Source organism: Cryptomeria japonica, chromosome 2 (genome assembly GCF_030272615.1).
Source record: "Cryptomeria japonica chromosome 2, Sugi_1.0, whole genome shotgun sequence".
Classification (NCBI taxonomy): domain Eukaryota; kingdom Viridiplantae; phylum Streptophyta; class Pinopsida; order Cupressales; family Cupressaceae; genus Cryptomeria; species Cryptomeria japonica.
This window is the reverse complement of record NC_081406.1, coordinates 362700971-362716894: the sequence shown is the minus strand read 5'-3', so window position 1 is coordinate 362716894 and position 15924 is coordinate 362700971. Positions and strand designations below refer to the sequence as shown.

The following is a 15924-nucleotide window of genomic DNA, read 5'->3' as shown; positions in this document are numbered from 1 at the left end:
AAGAATTTCCTCTGAATTGGCAACTCATTATTAAAGAAAGAACCATCTTGCAACTCTCAAAAATTCAAGATACAACAAAACATGACGTGCACCTATTACCCATTATGAGGTTTCATCCCATACATTATATGGAGTTATGAATGAAATGACGAGAGATTTATCCCTAATCTATACACTATGAGGACCATATGAAGGCAAACTGTGAGGATTTTGCAAGGTGACTAACTATTGAAATGCCTATGGTAGCATGTTATTTCCCTTTGAAACCATTTTCTCTCACATCTCATGTTGCTACATTTTTAAATAGGGTTCATCAAATGTGTGGCATGGTTGGTTCTATTCAAATAGACAAAGGAGATTAAACAACATTACGAAAGTATACCTAGCATTGTAATGTGCAAGATATAAATTCAATTTCACTGAGCACATACCAAGGAGGACAATTTGTATAGAATTAAAATTTCAAGCCAAAGTAACTGTTTGGAATGGCTAATCAAACAAGTCCCTAGTACAAATAGGAGACGAAGAGTTAGTGTCAATAACTACATAGATGGTTCTAGGTGGCTCCACACACAATACAGCTAATGGAAAACGACAACATAAAAAGTTATTGAAGTTAGAATATTGATACAATTCCCTGATTCACAATAAATGCAATGCTCCTGCTAGTGGAACTCTTGCTATTGGCTATGTTATGGGGACTCCAATCCAAGTTGATTCTAGTGTAAATGGTTCTCATTGATGTGGTGTAACAAGTAGACAAATAGTATGGGTTATTGGTGCAAGGTTTACATTGTACCAAGCTTCTAATCATCAATCAAGCTAATTGCAATTAGGAGGTTGATTTAAAAATGATTTTACAAAAATCATTTGTGGGTTGGCTTTCCTATGGTGCCTTGTATTCTACCTTTGTGTTATCTTTGGCTAAATGAAACTACTTATTTCTATGGAGATGCTATAAATTCAATATTGCTTCATCTCATAATTTAGTTATCAATACCTTCATGGTATCTTTGGCTAAATGAAATAAATTGTTTCTACGGAGATGCTATGGATTCAACATTGCTTCATCTCATAATTTTGTTATCATTGATATGTGTTCTTGCCTACATTAACATGGAAGTGCTCACACAAATTGCATTGTGACTAAAGATACTAATCTCACATAAGTTTTCCTCTACTAGATAGTATATTTGTGTTTCATAATACAACTACACAACACAATATGGAGCTTACTTTTACCTTGGTTTTGAGGTTGAATAGGTACCAACTAAATCCATGTGTAGGGTCCTATTGGAGTAGAACGACTACTAAGAGGGCCTAGAGACATTGTGAAATGTATATTGCATTTGTCTCTAGTAAGTTTTCAGGTTTATTTATAGGTCATGCTCTTATCAATAGGAAGAGTGGCAACAAAAAATGGTTCCCACAAGAGTTTGAAGAATACAACGAAATGGTCTACTTGAATTAATAACAAAAGCATTGGAAGGCCCTTTCTTAAGGCAATGTTAGAATCATAAACAATCTTGAGTGATTGTAGATGTAAATTTTCAAGGTTTGTGGCATAGTGTGTGTTTCATCTAAAATTTTGACATGTGATTTCATTTTACTGTAAGGCACAATCAATGGACATTTCCCTAACAAATAATGTGTTGTCCAATTGTACTTGCAAGCATGTATCAAAATGCTTGAAAAGAGATAATATGATGAGTTGTGAAAATAGGAAAGTTTTTTATCAATCGAATGTAGACAAAACCAATTTGAGATAAAAGAGCAAGGAGAAATTACAATACTCCAAGGCTAAGATGTATCGAACAAAGTATTCAAGTGGCCAAGGCAAGCAATGTCATGTCCCCGATTATGAATCCAATAAAATAAAATAAAATATAATAAGTAAATATTCATTATCATAACAATGTATTTATGAACAAATATAATAATACAGAAGATATATTCAATAAAAAAAATATATTTATATATACAATTAAAAGAATTGCATTCATCCTGATCTGTAACCTGCAAAATAAATAAAGTTAATTGTTAGAGCAAAAACTAGGTGAACTGCAGGTGTCAGAGATTGTCCCCTCAGAAATAGACAATGATAATCAGCCTCTAGTGTTTATTGGCAGCGATTATGATGGTAAAAAAGCAACAATCACTTTAAATCTAGACAAAGGCAAAGGTTATAATTAATAAAAGTCAGAAGTTGTAATGTTAATCATCCACTAACCGATGTCCAAGCTAATGCAAACACACTTAGCTAATGAATGTTAAACGATTGATCATAATATAGATTAAGGAAGAATGATTAAAGAGAGACGATATTAAGACAACGATTTTACCTTGTGATGGATAACAACGATTAGGCAAAGTAGACTAAATGGTAAAAATGGCTAACCAATGTGGATTATGTATGCGACGATTAGAGATCTGAAAAGAAAAGAGTTGTTTAGTAATACAGCGATTCTATTGACAAACTAGTTTATAGTCAATGAAAGGGAACGCTTGTAAAGGACACATCTTTTGCAAGAAGTAGTATAAGAAGGCCCGTAACCATTGTGGAGGGGCCATGGATGGGGGAAAAGAAAGGAATAATAAGCTAGGAAGAAAAAAGAAAGAAATAGGGAGGGAAAAGATCACCAAAGCTGCCAGAGGAATGGTAAAGTCTGCCAGCAGGGATAAAGACGGGTAAGTTCAGTGTCAGGTACGTATAAGCATGAATTTTCTGAGTTAGCATTAGAGCATATATCAGCCAGTATGATATACGTATTTAAATTCAGATCTGTGCATCAATGAATATAAATTAATCAAGTCAGTGACAATTAATATCATATTAAGTTAAGAAGGTAAATGTTATCTATTTATTCAAACAGCGTTAAAATAACAGTATTGCCAGGCATAACATATAAATATATATCTGCACCTAATCTCAGGAATACATAATACAATCAGACTCAGGTTACGTGAATTATGGTAATACTGTAAATTCTTATAATATAAGGAACAACAAACTGATTATAATGAAATAATGACAATAAGTGGTTTATGTTGATACAAAGTAACACTAACAGGAAACTTTGATGATAATCCAATAAACAGCACTGTTGAAATGTAATATAAAATGATAATTATGTCAGATGTAATTGATTATCATAATGTGATGGATTGAATAAATATAATAAATGGTTCATTGTAAAGAGGGACTCTCTTTTAAGTACACCACTCCATAGTGGATGCCTAACACCTGCCACTTGGAGCCAAGAGGGATGAAGCATCTGCTCATGGGCTTAAGAGAGAAGGTGGTTGTGATGAGGGGGAACGGCGATAGAACACCTCGCTAGGGTACGCCACTCCATGATGGATGCCTAACACCTTCCATATGGAGCCAAGGGGGATATGGCATCAGCCCTTGGGCCTAGGAGGAATGGTTTCTTGGACACCCCATCCAACTAGCCTACCCTAATGGGCTAAGGACATTGATTTGGTAACTGACTTTCAATCTGACTTTATATAATAAACTGATTATACCCAAAAAATTGTAATTCTAAACAGTAACTAATATAGCAGAATTGATATCATTTAATATAATTTCATTGGCATATGTTTCAGTTTTACAAGTATTATTTCATGTGTTCTCTAATCTTTGTTGCAAGAAACCAATATACAAAGGTACGTCCATAAAACTTAATTAACTATCTTTTAGATTTGGGCAAATTTAGGTTTATTTAAAGTATAAGTAATTAGGGGACATTACAAGCAAGCAACTTCAATGACTCAAGGACTAAAGATGTATTTGAAGTGGCATGAAAGGATAAGTCGCTCAAGCATAAGAGTGGGACACATGGGCATCTAATGATGAGCATGAACCTAAGTAGTGGCTAAGCAGGGACACATGTAAGAGGTGCTTATGAAAAGTGATATTATGAGGTCACCAATGACAAGAATTCATTCAAGAGATGTTGTAGGAAGGAATTACCATGCTACAAAGGTAATAAAGTGTACCTCCAAGAATTCAACCACAAATTGTGGTGTATTGGAGTAACATTCATTATATGGATGTCCTAGGAGAATTAGAAGTTAAAAAAGATTCCCTTGAGTCGAGTCAAGGTCAACAAGAGTGTTATTGGACACTAGATGTCAAGTGTCATACATGTAGAAGGTCGACACAAGCATATTCTTGGAAATGATGAATATAAAATGGCACTATATAGTTGTTCATCTTTAAGAGTTACAATTAATTAATTATATCAACTTTAGCTAGCTTAATACGACAACACAATTTGTGCTAGGACTTGATCACTCCAATCACAAACAAATAAAGAACAAAAACTCCAAGATAGATTGACACAAATCCCATATGGTGTCACAGCAAAGTGAACCAAATATTCAAAACCATTTCTATTTTACTCATCAATTTCAACAACTATTTACCCACACACTCTAAATATATGGAATGGTGATTGTAAAGGAACTCAAAGAGGATTGGTTAATTAGCAATGGGACCTTGGCACACTCTTTGTGCCTCATATATCTCAATTTCAAGTTCCTCTAGAAGCTTCTCTACACATCCATTGTAACTTATATACACATTATACAAAGGAGTTACGGAATGTGCAATTACATCTAATCCCTTTTTGCTTATTCTTGTTTGCATTTAAGATCCTATAATTTGGTATTTAAGCTTTGTCAATCATGGCCTTTTGATTTCATCCACTCATAGGTTCAATTTTTTTATCCTTATTGGATCTAACACCCGTTGATATAATCTATTTGAGGGTGTTTGTCTCTTGCCCTCTACTAGATCATATCATTTTGTATCAAACTTTGCCAATCATGGTTTTTAAAATCTAATCCTCTCAAGTCTCAAGGGATTCCATCCTTTTTCCTTTTACTAGATCTAAAAACCTTAGGTCTCTCCCAATCAAGGCGCTGGATCAAGTCTCCTTGAGGGTCCCTACCTTTTACCCTCGCTACATCTACTCTCTTCTATAGAGTTATTTCAACACTAGTATTCTCATCATTTTGCAATTATGGTTGTTGAAAAATGCCTCCTCTTTAAATATAGGTTATCCCTAGAATAAGCATTCGAACAAAATGACGTTTGCACCATCCAAAAGTATTCTTCAAGAACTTTTTGGCATATGGTCGAATTAAAAATCCCAAGCAATATTATGGGATCTATAATATTTAGAGGTTAGTCAATCAAAAAAGACAAAAAAATCATTTAAATTAGCTTATCAAACATCTACTATTGCATTAAGGTGGTCATTTTCAAAGCTAATTGCCCAAAGGTTTCATTTTTAGAACGACGCCTACAAAACCTTATGAATCCTCTTTAGTAATCCAAAATGACACTAAAAATTTATATCAAATCCTCCCAAGAATCAACAAATATTACTAAAATTGAGAAGATCCTTATTGAGCATATTGGTGCTCTTGGGCACATTTGGGTAGACAATCTGATAACCAACCCAAGCCAACATCAAGAAACCATGGGTGTTCTATGTTATGCTTTTACAAAATCAACCACATACACAACCCTATCACCTCTCAACAATGGTTCAACTGGGAAACTTGGCTCCACCCACACAACCAAGTTTCCTATAATAATGAAGGAAAATAGCAATACTCCATTTTAAGAAATCAAAGTCATCTAAACCATGAGGCACAAAGGCCTCCTAAGGTGGCTACCCAAATGACCCATGATTGAGACATGTGTTTTATATTTTATTTTTTTGCCAATGAAGCTCGTGGCTCAAATAATTGCACCTCTTCAAATTTTCCAAGTTTGAACCTCAACCATTAGGGGAAATGGTTCAACTTGGAAACTTGGCTCCACCCACACAACCAAGTTTCCTATAATAATGAAGGAAAATAGCAATACTCCATTTTAAGAAATCAAAGTCATCTAAACCATGAGGCACAAAGGCCTCCTAAGGTGGCTACCCAAATGACCCATGATTGAGACACGTGTTTTATATTTTATTTTTTTGCCAATGAAGCTCGTGGCTCAAATAATTGCACCTCTTCAAATTTTCCAAGTTTGAACCTCAACCATTAGGGGAGCTCACTTAGCTCACACCACAACTCACCACCCCCAAGGCACTACTATAGCAGTCACATCATGAAGGCAACCAACCACCCTAGGGAATTCTCTAATTGTAGATAAATAATATCTATCATTTGATACCACGAGGGACCTCATTCAACCACCAACTATGAGATGATAGGGTAGAAGAGTGGAATCGCTAATACTTAAAGGCTTTCCAACCTGCAAATGATAAAACCCCAATTTTTTCACTTTGCCATAGTTGGCATGAGTTTTCCACAAACAATGTAGCATTGAAAATATTATGTCTTGAATCAACTGTGTATGCCTTTTATTCAAAAACATACATAGTTGATTTCAGAAGTAATCTTTTGATCACTTCCACATTCTCAACAAATGGGTTTGACCTTACTAAAATGGACATTGCCTGAATGGCATTCGATAGCCAAAGGGCCCTTGTCTGCTAAAGCAAGTCATGTCACATTCCCATCATCCAACCATTAAGGATTTCTTGATGCAAACATAACACATCAACTAAACAACTACCACAAGCGTGAATCTAACAACTCCCCTACAATGCAAACAATCATCTAACCAATTGTCTAACTCATTCAATAGATGATGCTTGATCAACTCTATGCCAAGAAATAACATGAGCATATGTTTTCATCCACATTCTCATCAATCATGCACACTTCGACTCCCACTTAACACTATAAAAGCTATCATGTATATGTAGATCAACAAGGAAAAAAAGGACACCTTGGGATAAGGTGAAGGAAAGAATTCACCCTATCACAACTACAAAATGTGGGCAAGTTTCTAAAGGAAGGATAAACCAACACAACCCTAGTGACGTGACTAATAAGAACAAACCCCCCTTCTCTAGCATTATGTAACTAGTAGATTGCATCTATCATTATAAGTTCAAATCTCTACACCCACTTGTAGTCCATGGTTATCCTCCAAATGAACTCAATACAAAACTTCAAGGACTCTCCAGCCCTAAAATTGCAATTCCAACTGTCCCAAGCTTTTGTTCTAACCAAATTACTCACCCTTTTGCTTGTGTGCAATGGCATTTGAGCCATTTATTTGTCCTTCGAATCTAAGTTCAAGACTCACCACCATTACAAAAGCATAAGCTTCCAAAGGAGGGATTAACCAACCCAAACCAATAACATGACTATTTAGAACACATCCCCATACCCAAACATTGAGAAGCCAATAGAATTCATGGCTGAAAAAAAGTTCATATATTTGTCCCCACTCATCTTTTGTTTCACACAACTTGAACTCTTTATAGACCTTCCAAGTTTCTAAACATGTGGTTGCACTTGTCCAAGGGTTCTACTTTAGCCAAATCATTTCCCATTTTGCTTTTGAAACATGACATTTGAGCCCCTTATTTGTTGCATGGATCTAGGTCCAAGACTTACCCACTCTACATGGAGGTTAATAACCAAATAGAAAGGTCTTGAACCCCAATAGTTTCCAACACATAAGCCCATTGGCCATCACTTGAGGCTTGGATTGGGCAAATATTGATCTCCCTTTGCATGATAGCCTAAGGAACAAGCATATTGGAAGTTAAAGACTTCATAAATGTCCATTACCTACCCTCAACTACCACAATCTACAAAGCACTACAATTCCACTTGGGATCACTGGTGAACCAATCTACCCAACTACAATCAATTATTTTTCCTTTATTCTACCAAAAACTCTAAAAATCAATCAACTGCCATATTCTCCTCTTATGTCAATTCCTACAATATATTCAATTATTAAGCAAGGACACCTAATGAATTCTCAAAAATTGACTCGTATGATTCAATTATATTCTATAATCCAATCCTTCAACACCTAAAATGAAATCTTTATATAATTGAAATTCTTCCATACAAATTCTTAATTTCTAGAGTTCAAACATTCATATGTGGATTCTTTTGGTGTCAAATGAGCATTTTATTGACCATGATATCTTATCCCTAATCGTTCCAAATCCTCTATTTTTCAGCATTTAAGTTTTGTTTGTCTAGGACTCAATCGTCATTATTTGTAGTGTGCATGTACTCCATACCCCACCAAAGTCACTTTTCTCCTAGCTCATTATGAAAGCTACAAGACAGTTGTGATCATTTGTTGAAATTGGGGACAACTTCCTCTAAGCATGGAGGAAATATTGACATAATCCAATGAGCTAGCATGTTTTATTGAATATACTCACATGAGACGTTATATATTATTAAATGTTTCCCACAATAAAATGGGATTCTTTTATATTATTGAAAGTTGAAATTATCACTATGTATATCTCTATTCTCTTAGAACCTTCCTCCCTCTAAAATTTTCCTTGTAGATCCTTTGTAATCAATAAATACATAGTATAATGAGTATATAGAATGTACAATTGAGAGCTGATTCCTTTGCACTTTTTCTTACTTGCAATTGTGCTCATATCAAAAGCCATACTGAACATGTTCCTTAAAAAGCTTCTTCACTCAAACACATGAAACCTAGTCTGATTTCCATAGCATTTAGCACTTATTCCATTTTATATTCAAAGTGAACTAGGAATTGAAGGGTAGCAGAAAAATATATTTGGTTCATAGAAAATATCGGAATGTAGAACAGCTTACACTCAGAGACCAGATAATCATGTTTTTAGAGAATCAATTTTATTTGGTACAAAGATTGGAAACAACCCAAATTATTTCTCTCTTTGACTCTAAAGGATGAATATATTATAGCAATAGAATACAATCTACCTAAACCAAATTAATAAATAACAACATTTCTAAAATCTGAATTATTAATCTCCAAGAGTGAGGGGCAAGAACGCTAATGTACCTGAAGTTTTATAAGCACTACGATTAACAGGTCTAAGAATTTTCTTTTACAATAATAAAAACTTCAGCTACTATAGTAGAAGTACTAAAGGGTAACAGTATTCCACAAACACAATTATATAGAGAATACACGATCCAAAAATAATAACAGAAGCAACCCTTGGATCATTCCTAGAAGTCTGTAACAACTAAACCAACTGATTCTCAGAAAAAGCTTGGAACAGAAGTAATGTACTTAGTGTTACTTGATACAGGCTTAAAAGCCTCTATCATGACCATGCTTGAACTATGAATCATTTTACCTATTTGCTCCTATTATATTTTTATTGAATGCAAGTTTTTAACCCACTAACAATGAAATGATGCAGCAGATAACTTTATTGTTATTTTACAGTACCGTAGAAACTGGAACCAGATCTTGAAGAGTTCAAAGCTATTGAATCAAGCTGAGGCTTCCTTCGACGCTCATTGTGACCAGCTAATCGCCTTCGACAGCTACGTTTCCCGTCATCAAATTCTGACAAAACATGAAACCTACGAGCAAATTGAAGCATAAATAAAACAAAATCTTAAATATATGGTAATGAAGTGCATATATTCCTAGCTCACTAAATATCATTATATTCAAATATTCAATTCTTACATCCATAAAACATTCTCCTGCCCTGCTATATGGTATATAGCTTTATTCAATTTATATTTGGTATGTGCTTACATACAACATGAATATGGTTAAACTAAAAAATGAAAAATTTCTGCTACGGAGCATTTTATATCTTTCCTTGCCCAGAAAACACAGTAATTTTATTCTCAAAATAATATATTACAATGGGACATAAAGAAAAGAACAGGATAAGCAAGCAAGCAGAGTTCGATAATTGTCTACGAGAAGCACAAAATCATACCAGATGCGATGAGAAATGAAAAATCAGTTACATACGAAAGATATCACCAACCAACTTTATAATTTATAAGTAATTTGAATAGTTTCTATTTAACTAATTTTTAATATAGGGTATGAAAATTAAGATATTATCCATCCCTGTGGATTTACAAGGACAGAACTAAACTAACACTAGTCTTCTAAATCACATATTTTTGAGACTAACATAACATATTGTTAACATTGTATACTCAGGAAAAAGCTGAAAAGAAAATTACACCACATTCCCTTCTGATCAAAACATTTATTGAGTAGCACATCAACTGCAATAGCCCCTTGTTTATCGGCTGTAAACAGGTCTGCACTCCCAAAAGGCTAAGAAATAATAATGAGAGACGTAAGACTCTAAAGGCAGATTGATTTTCACCATTTTTAAGTTCTATACTTATAATGCTAACGAGCTCAAACAGGATTGGAAACAATTCCGTGCCCCGAAATTTTGCTTCTACCAGTAAAAGAATTCTATTATTACAGTTTGTAAAGTGACTCGTACATAATGAGACGAATTTCAAGGCCTGACTTGTGCAAGGCCAACTAATGGCCGCCATTGGCGAATCGTTGTATCTAAGCTTTTAATCAGATGAATCCTGAGTTGCTTGGCGTAACAAAAGAACCTATGCAGTTGTTTCCAGAAACCTTTACAGAAAAAACAAAAGATCTTATTTTCTTTTTGTTTTCATTTCAGTCATTTCTTTGTAGACATTGCATTATCATAAGAAAGTTTAGTTTGATTAAAACAAAAACACTTTAGAATGACAAGGATTTAAACCTGCTACACTGCTGGCAAAAACGCTGCTCCTGGTTATTAACAATGACCATAGAAGACTTGGAATGTGCCTCGCACACTTTGTGTCTCCTGTGATAGTCTTTGACAGAGGAGAGATCTGCATTGCAACCTTCAACTTGGCAACGTGGGGATTGCATACTTTGAGAGAGGCCACGATGTCTTTTAGTAGAAACAGAGGGAGTAACAGGGATTCCTAATGAAGGCGCTGCTTTAATTGGTATCCCGCTGCTAGCAGATACGTCCTCAAAATAAGTCCGTTTGCCCAACTTCAATCCTATATGACTATCTCCCCCACTACCTGTACTAGCTGCAACTGTGAGGGAGGCATTAGTTTTGTCGATTTTATCGAACTCCTTCCCTACGAAACTCCGCTGTGACTCTTGCTGTTCTCTGACGCAAAACCCATTGAGCTCTCCGTGAGGCTTCATTTCAGAAGACTTCCCATTATCTAGCCCAGTCGTCTTAGGATCAGTTTGGCTTCTCAAGTCAAGAAAGCCAACATTTCTGTTCTCGGTATAGCCAGACTCTATAGACTCCACCTTGATTTTGGAGGGATCTGCTTCGACCTCGGTGGAGAACTCCACTGATGCAGAGCTTTTAGAAGATGAGCCATAGGCAAGGGTCGATCCAGAGCCACAACCAAGAGAGTAGACAGATCCATTCTGCATTGAACTATTGTCCATCTCTGCATTCCCATTAGCAGCAACTGTGTCATTCTCCCATTGAGCCTTCTTGCCAAAGTCTGCTCCCCTATTAGGAAATAGCATCAGATTATCCCAATCCCAATGGGACGACGGAGCTTTCATATCCCAGTCCATGAGTACAACGTTCCCTCCTCCCCCAACCCTCTCCTCAATGATTATGATTACTATAATCCTAGTGAAGCCATAACAGATCTCCGGTTCACCCCATGATTGCCCAACTTTGGTAATGTATTGATCTAATCAATTATAAGGCTGCAAGAGTTAATGATCACAACTCCTTCCTAACTACCGTACAAAAAAAGGAAAAGCTGAAGAAATGGCTTCTTCAACTTACATCTCCGGAGAAAAATAGAAAGGGAACTCCAGAACCCATGAAGGAAATCAAAGCTAATGAACAAATGCAAGGCTCAAGCGTACTGTTTGTGATGGAGGTCGTCATTCGTGTACTGCAGGGATGGGGAAAGCGTTAAATATGGAAAAATGGGACAATCACACAGCTCCAACTTACAAAGTTCAGTTCAAAAAGCGAGATCCCTAACCTCCAAGCATAGTACCTCTCCTGAAACATACCCATTTTGAAACATACACATTTTCAGATAGCCACCAAGAATGCATATCTATCCACTCACTGATTTCTCATACTTTCAGAAATGGGTACTCGTATTACCAAGTGGGCCACGGCCTTTTTGATGCCCCAACCTAAAATGACATTGTGGGTTTTGTTTGTGCACCATATTTAGGCTATAAACTAGTCCCTAAATCTTTAAATCGACTATCTCAGCCAAGCCAAAAAAAGAAATGTAAAGCACGCCATAAAACATAGTAGGGCATTTCTCTCTGCCTGCTGCACGGTACCCACTTGTGCAAGACTAATTAGCACTGTCTCAAACTATGTGTAACCAATCACCATTTACTTCACAGCACAAACTCGTCAAAGGAAATTCTTGGTTGTCTTTCTTCTTTGGGCTGTGAGATGATTGGAGATTTCGGTAATTATGACGTCTGGCAAATCAAGTCTTCAATGCGGAAAATCTATACACATTTCTCCATATCTTTCTGCATTTATGCCACTTCAGATAACTGTCGTTCCACCATACGCTCGTACACGAACATGCCCAGCGTGGTTCCCAATGGCCATGTCTCTAGTAGGTAGCTTGCCTATTATCAAACAAGCTTTCATTTTTCTTTTTAAGTGGAAGTACCTACAGCGTCTCGCTATTTCTCACCCCACCACTTGAATGCATCAGCTCTGATCTTCGCCTAACTAATTGTGGGATTAATTTGGCCACTTAAGCATGTGTTGTGCCTCTGCCTCTGCCACGCCAAAGGCTGAGTGAGACTCTCTTCCTTGGGAATAAATGTGCAAAGGACATGTCGATGGGAAATATAAGTGAATTTAGTGTATTTTTTCATAGTATTATGTTGAGGAGGTGTAAATTGTTCTATATTATTATTATTTTAAGGAGATGCAACTGTTTCAGGATACCGAAGTATATATGTGCAGTAGTATAATAGAGATAAAAAATGAAAAATGTTGCAGAAGGAGATATATTATTTTATTTTTATAAATTAATATTTAAAATAAAAATAAAATAATATTTAAAATTTTATGTATTTGAAGTATAATATGTTAGAGTTTATTATACTTTAGGTATGGACAATTTTTACAATTCCAAATTCTCATTTGTGGAATAATATACTTGTTTTTTATTAAAAAGCAATGAAAACCAGGGCACTGACCCTTTACATAGCAAAACTATCAATGGAACCGCAGTGCAGCAGTAGCACTATAACAACATTAACAGCAAACTAAAACCAGTCTTTTGAAATCAAAAACAACAAAAACAGAGAAAACATAACATCTATAGGGTCGCCTTGCGCACCCTAATGCGATCTTTGACACTATTCCAATCAGTGAATAGGAACTTATACAGTTCCCTGGCCTCCTGTTTCTCTTCCTCTGAATCTACAATTTGTTCCCTCAACGAAGAGAGGGTGAGCGTCGAGCTATGTAAAACCTACAGGTAAAACTTATTAAGGCCAACAATTTGGGCGCCCCTGGCTTCGACCATGCTCTGGAGCCTCTTGACCTCATCCATGATGGCCTTCTGTTTCAGCACAGGAACCAAATTCTCAATCTTCAGCATGATGTCCATCACGTCTGTGCACAACTTTTCCATTTGCTTCAGGGTAGGGGCCCCCTAGGGGGTCTTCGTAGCCTTCTCATCCACAGTCGCATCCACCACCTTGGCCACATCCTCAACAGGGGTACAATCAGTTCCAGTGTCGAGGCCCATCAGAGGAATAGAGTCCATCATCTCTTCTGCCATCTTCAAATTGTCATTTGGGTCCAAGTCGACAGAATCTAGGACTTTAGTATCAGTAGTGTCATCACTGATGGCTCCTGCAATGCCCATATCCATAGGGACCCTATCCTTATCATCAACAGAATCTAGGGTTTGAGTATTAGTATTACCCTCGTCGGTGGCTCTCGCAAAGCCCATATCCATAGGATCCCTTCCCTTGTCAGCTTTGGTAGCATCCTTACCGGGGGCCCATAGTGTTTTTAGGGTCCCCCCCATCCTTGTCCTCCATGGGGTCCTCCTCAGAGTCAATTGTCTCAATCACAGGGGTCTTCTTTTTAACTAAGCTTTTGGAGGCCAATCTACCAGACCTCCTTCTTCCCTCAAAGTCAGGGGAGGGGTTATCATTCTCAACATCCTCGAAAGACGAATTGTCCTCAAAGACAATTCGTTTACGTTTAACAGGGTTTTAACCTTTACCCTTGGAAAGGGAGCAGGACATGCTGGGAGAGGCAGACGACATCAAGTTGGGGGAGACCTCAAAGATTGAAACCGTGGAGGCAAAAGCGGATAGAGACGTGGGGAAATTAGTCGTAGCAAAGGCCTCATGCGAGAGTTGGAGAAATCTGGGAAAAGCAATAGAAAGGGCACCAAGCTACTGAGGGGTTGGCATAGGGGGTTGAGAGAGCATGAGGTTTCGGGGGGGCAAAGGGCCTGGTGATATTTATAAAGCCTATAGATGAGACCCTGGTGGAGGAGGTATGGCAACTTGTCCCCGTGCTTGGGGTCCAAGGTATCCTTGACAGAGCTTTCAATGGAATGCAACAAGTAAAAAGGCAGATAGAGCAAATCATTATTACGAAAATGATTCAGAAGGGGCAAATGATAATAATAAAATACCTTGTGTCTGCCCTTGAGCATGAAATATTTCATTATCATCAGGCAGATCATATTCCAAGGATGTTTTAGCTCTTCACAGGCAAACCCACCCTAGAGTTTAATAGGTTCCTTACGGTTGCGAAAGAAACATTTCAGGGCTTCACTATTGACCACATGGTTGGTGCACTTCCAACGTCACCCGTCAAGGGCCAGCCTCATGGCCTGGGCAATGGTTTCCTTAGAGAATTCAAACAAAATGTCTCCCACCGAAACACGTCGCCCATACCTGGAGGAGGCAAATTCAGCAAAGAGCTACTCATCATGGCCCTGAAGACATTCCAAGAAATCAGCGACCCTCCTTCCATGCAGAAATTATAGACTAGGGGGTCAATCTTGAAGTCATCTAGTTTATCTGGCTCATATCTGACCCTTTCACCCCCCATATCATCCGCCAAGAGAGCTTATTTAGTCATGAAGACGGTTTCTCAGAGAAGATTGTAGAGACCCTTGGATAAACTAGTCGCAAGAAAACAATGGAAAGTGTGTGAGCTAGGGGTCATTAAGTGAGACATGAAGTTAAGCGCATGGGAAATATTGAACACACTTTTGGAAATTATTTCTTGATTGTGTGGCATGAGAAGCCAGCAGGTATCGGCGGCAACCATCATGTTAACTTCCATATTGTATCTCAGTATTAGGTGATACGCCCAAAAGGTTTACCAACAAAGCAACACGTCCTTCAAAGCCAGGTTGGTCGAACGAGTCACCACCCAACCGACAATAACCGTAGGAATATTCCCATTATTTGAATTATGAAACCAACCCCTCCGAACAGCCCCAAGGGAAGAGAGGAGAGTAAGGAAAAAACTAAGCAGCAACCCAAACATTGATAGATATTTTAGATTTCTCTCCCTTAAGAAGGAAGTTGGCGTGGTCTGGGAGGGAATTCTGGCTCCTCCAACATCTTAAACCATAAATATTTAGCCCAAGGGCAGCCAAAGCATCAGCCCCTCCATTACCCTCTCTGAAGACATGCATGAATCTGAACGAGTTGAGCCCAGAAATGAGCCTTAGGGTATCCCTGATGGTTCCCTCAATGGTCTAGTTAAGCCTATTCTGCCCTTTGACAACATCTATGATGAGTTTGGAATCACCCTTAATATCCATTGACCTGATTCCCATAGTGAGGGCAAAACAAATCCCCCAGGATAAGGCCATTGCTTCAGCCTGATTAGAGGAGTGCCCATTCAGGTTACCCACATAAGCAGCAACAAGGGCCCCCGTGTGGGTTTTGATGATCCCTCCACTAGCAACCAGACCCCTCTGGCAGCCCCATCAAAGTTAGAGTTTAAATCCATGGGTGGCAGGAGGGGACCAAATTGTGTTTTTCCTTAGGAGTCTCTTGGA

The 15924-nt window shown here is 37.5% G+C and overlaps 1 protein-coding gene across 1 annotated transcript in view; it reads right to left on the bottom strand.

The window, feature by feature from the left end:
* The window catches only part of LOC131065262 (squamosa promoter-binding-like protein 12), a 57686-nt gene extending 45087 nt beyond the window's left edge, over positions 1-12599 (bottom strand). Inside the window, exons 1-2 of the mRNA XM_057999734.2 lie at positions 10614-12599; positions 9299-9435 (exon numbers count right to left, since the gene is read on the bottom strand). Of these exons, the coding sequence (XP_057855717.1) occupies positions 9299-9435; positions 10614-11449 (973 nt within the window). The 5' untranslated portion in view covers positions 11450-12599. The remainder of the gene's footprint in view (positions 1-9298; positions 9436-10613) is intronic.
* Positions 12600-15924: the final 3325 nt, after the last annotated feature.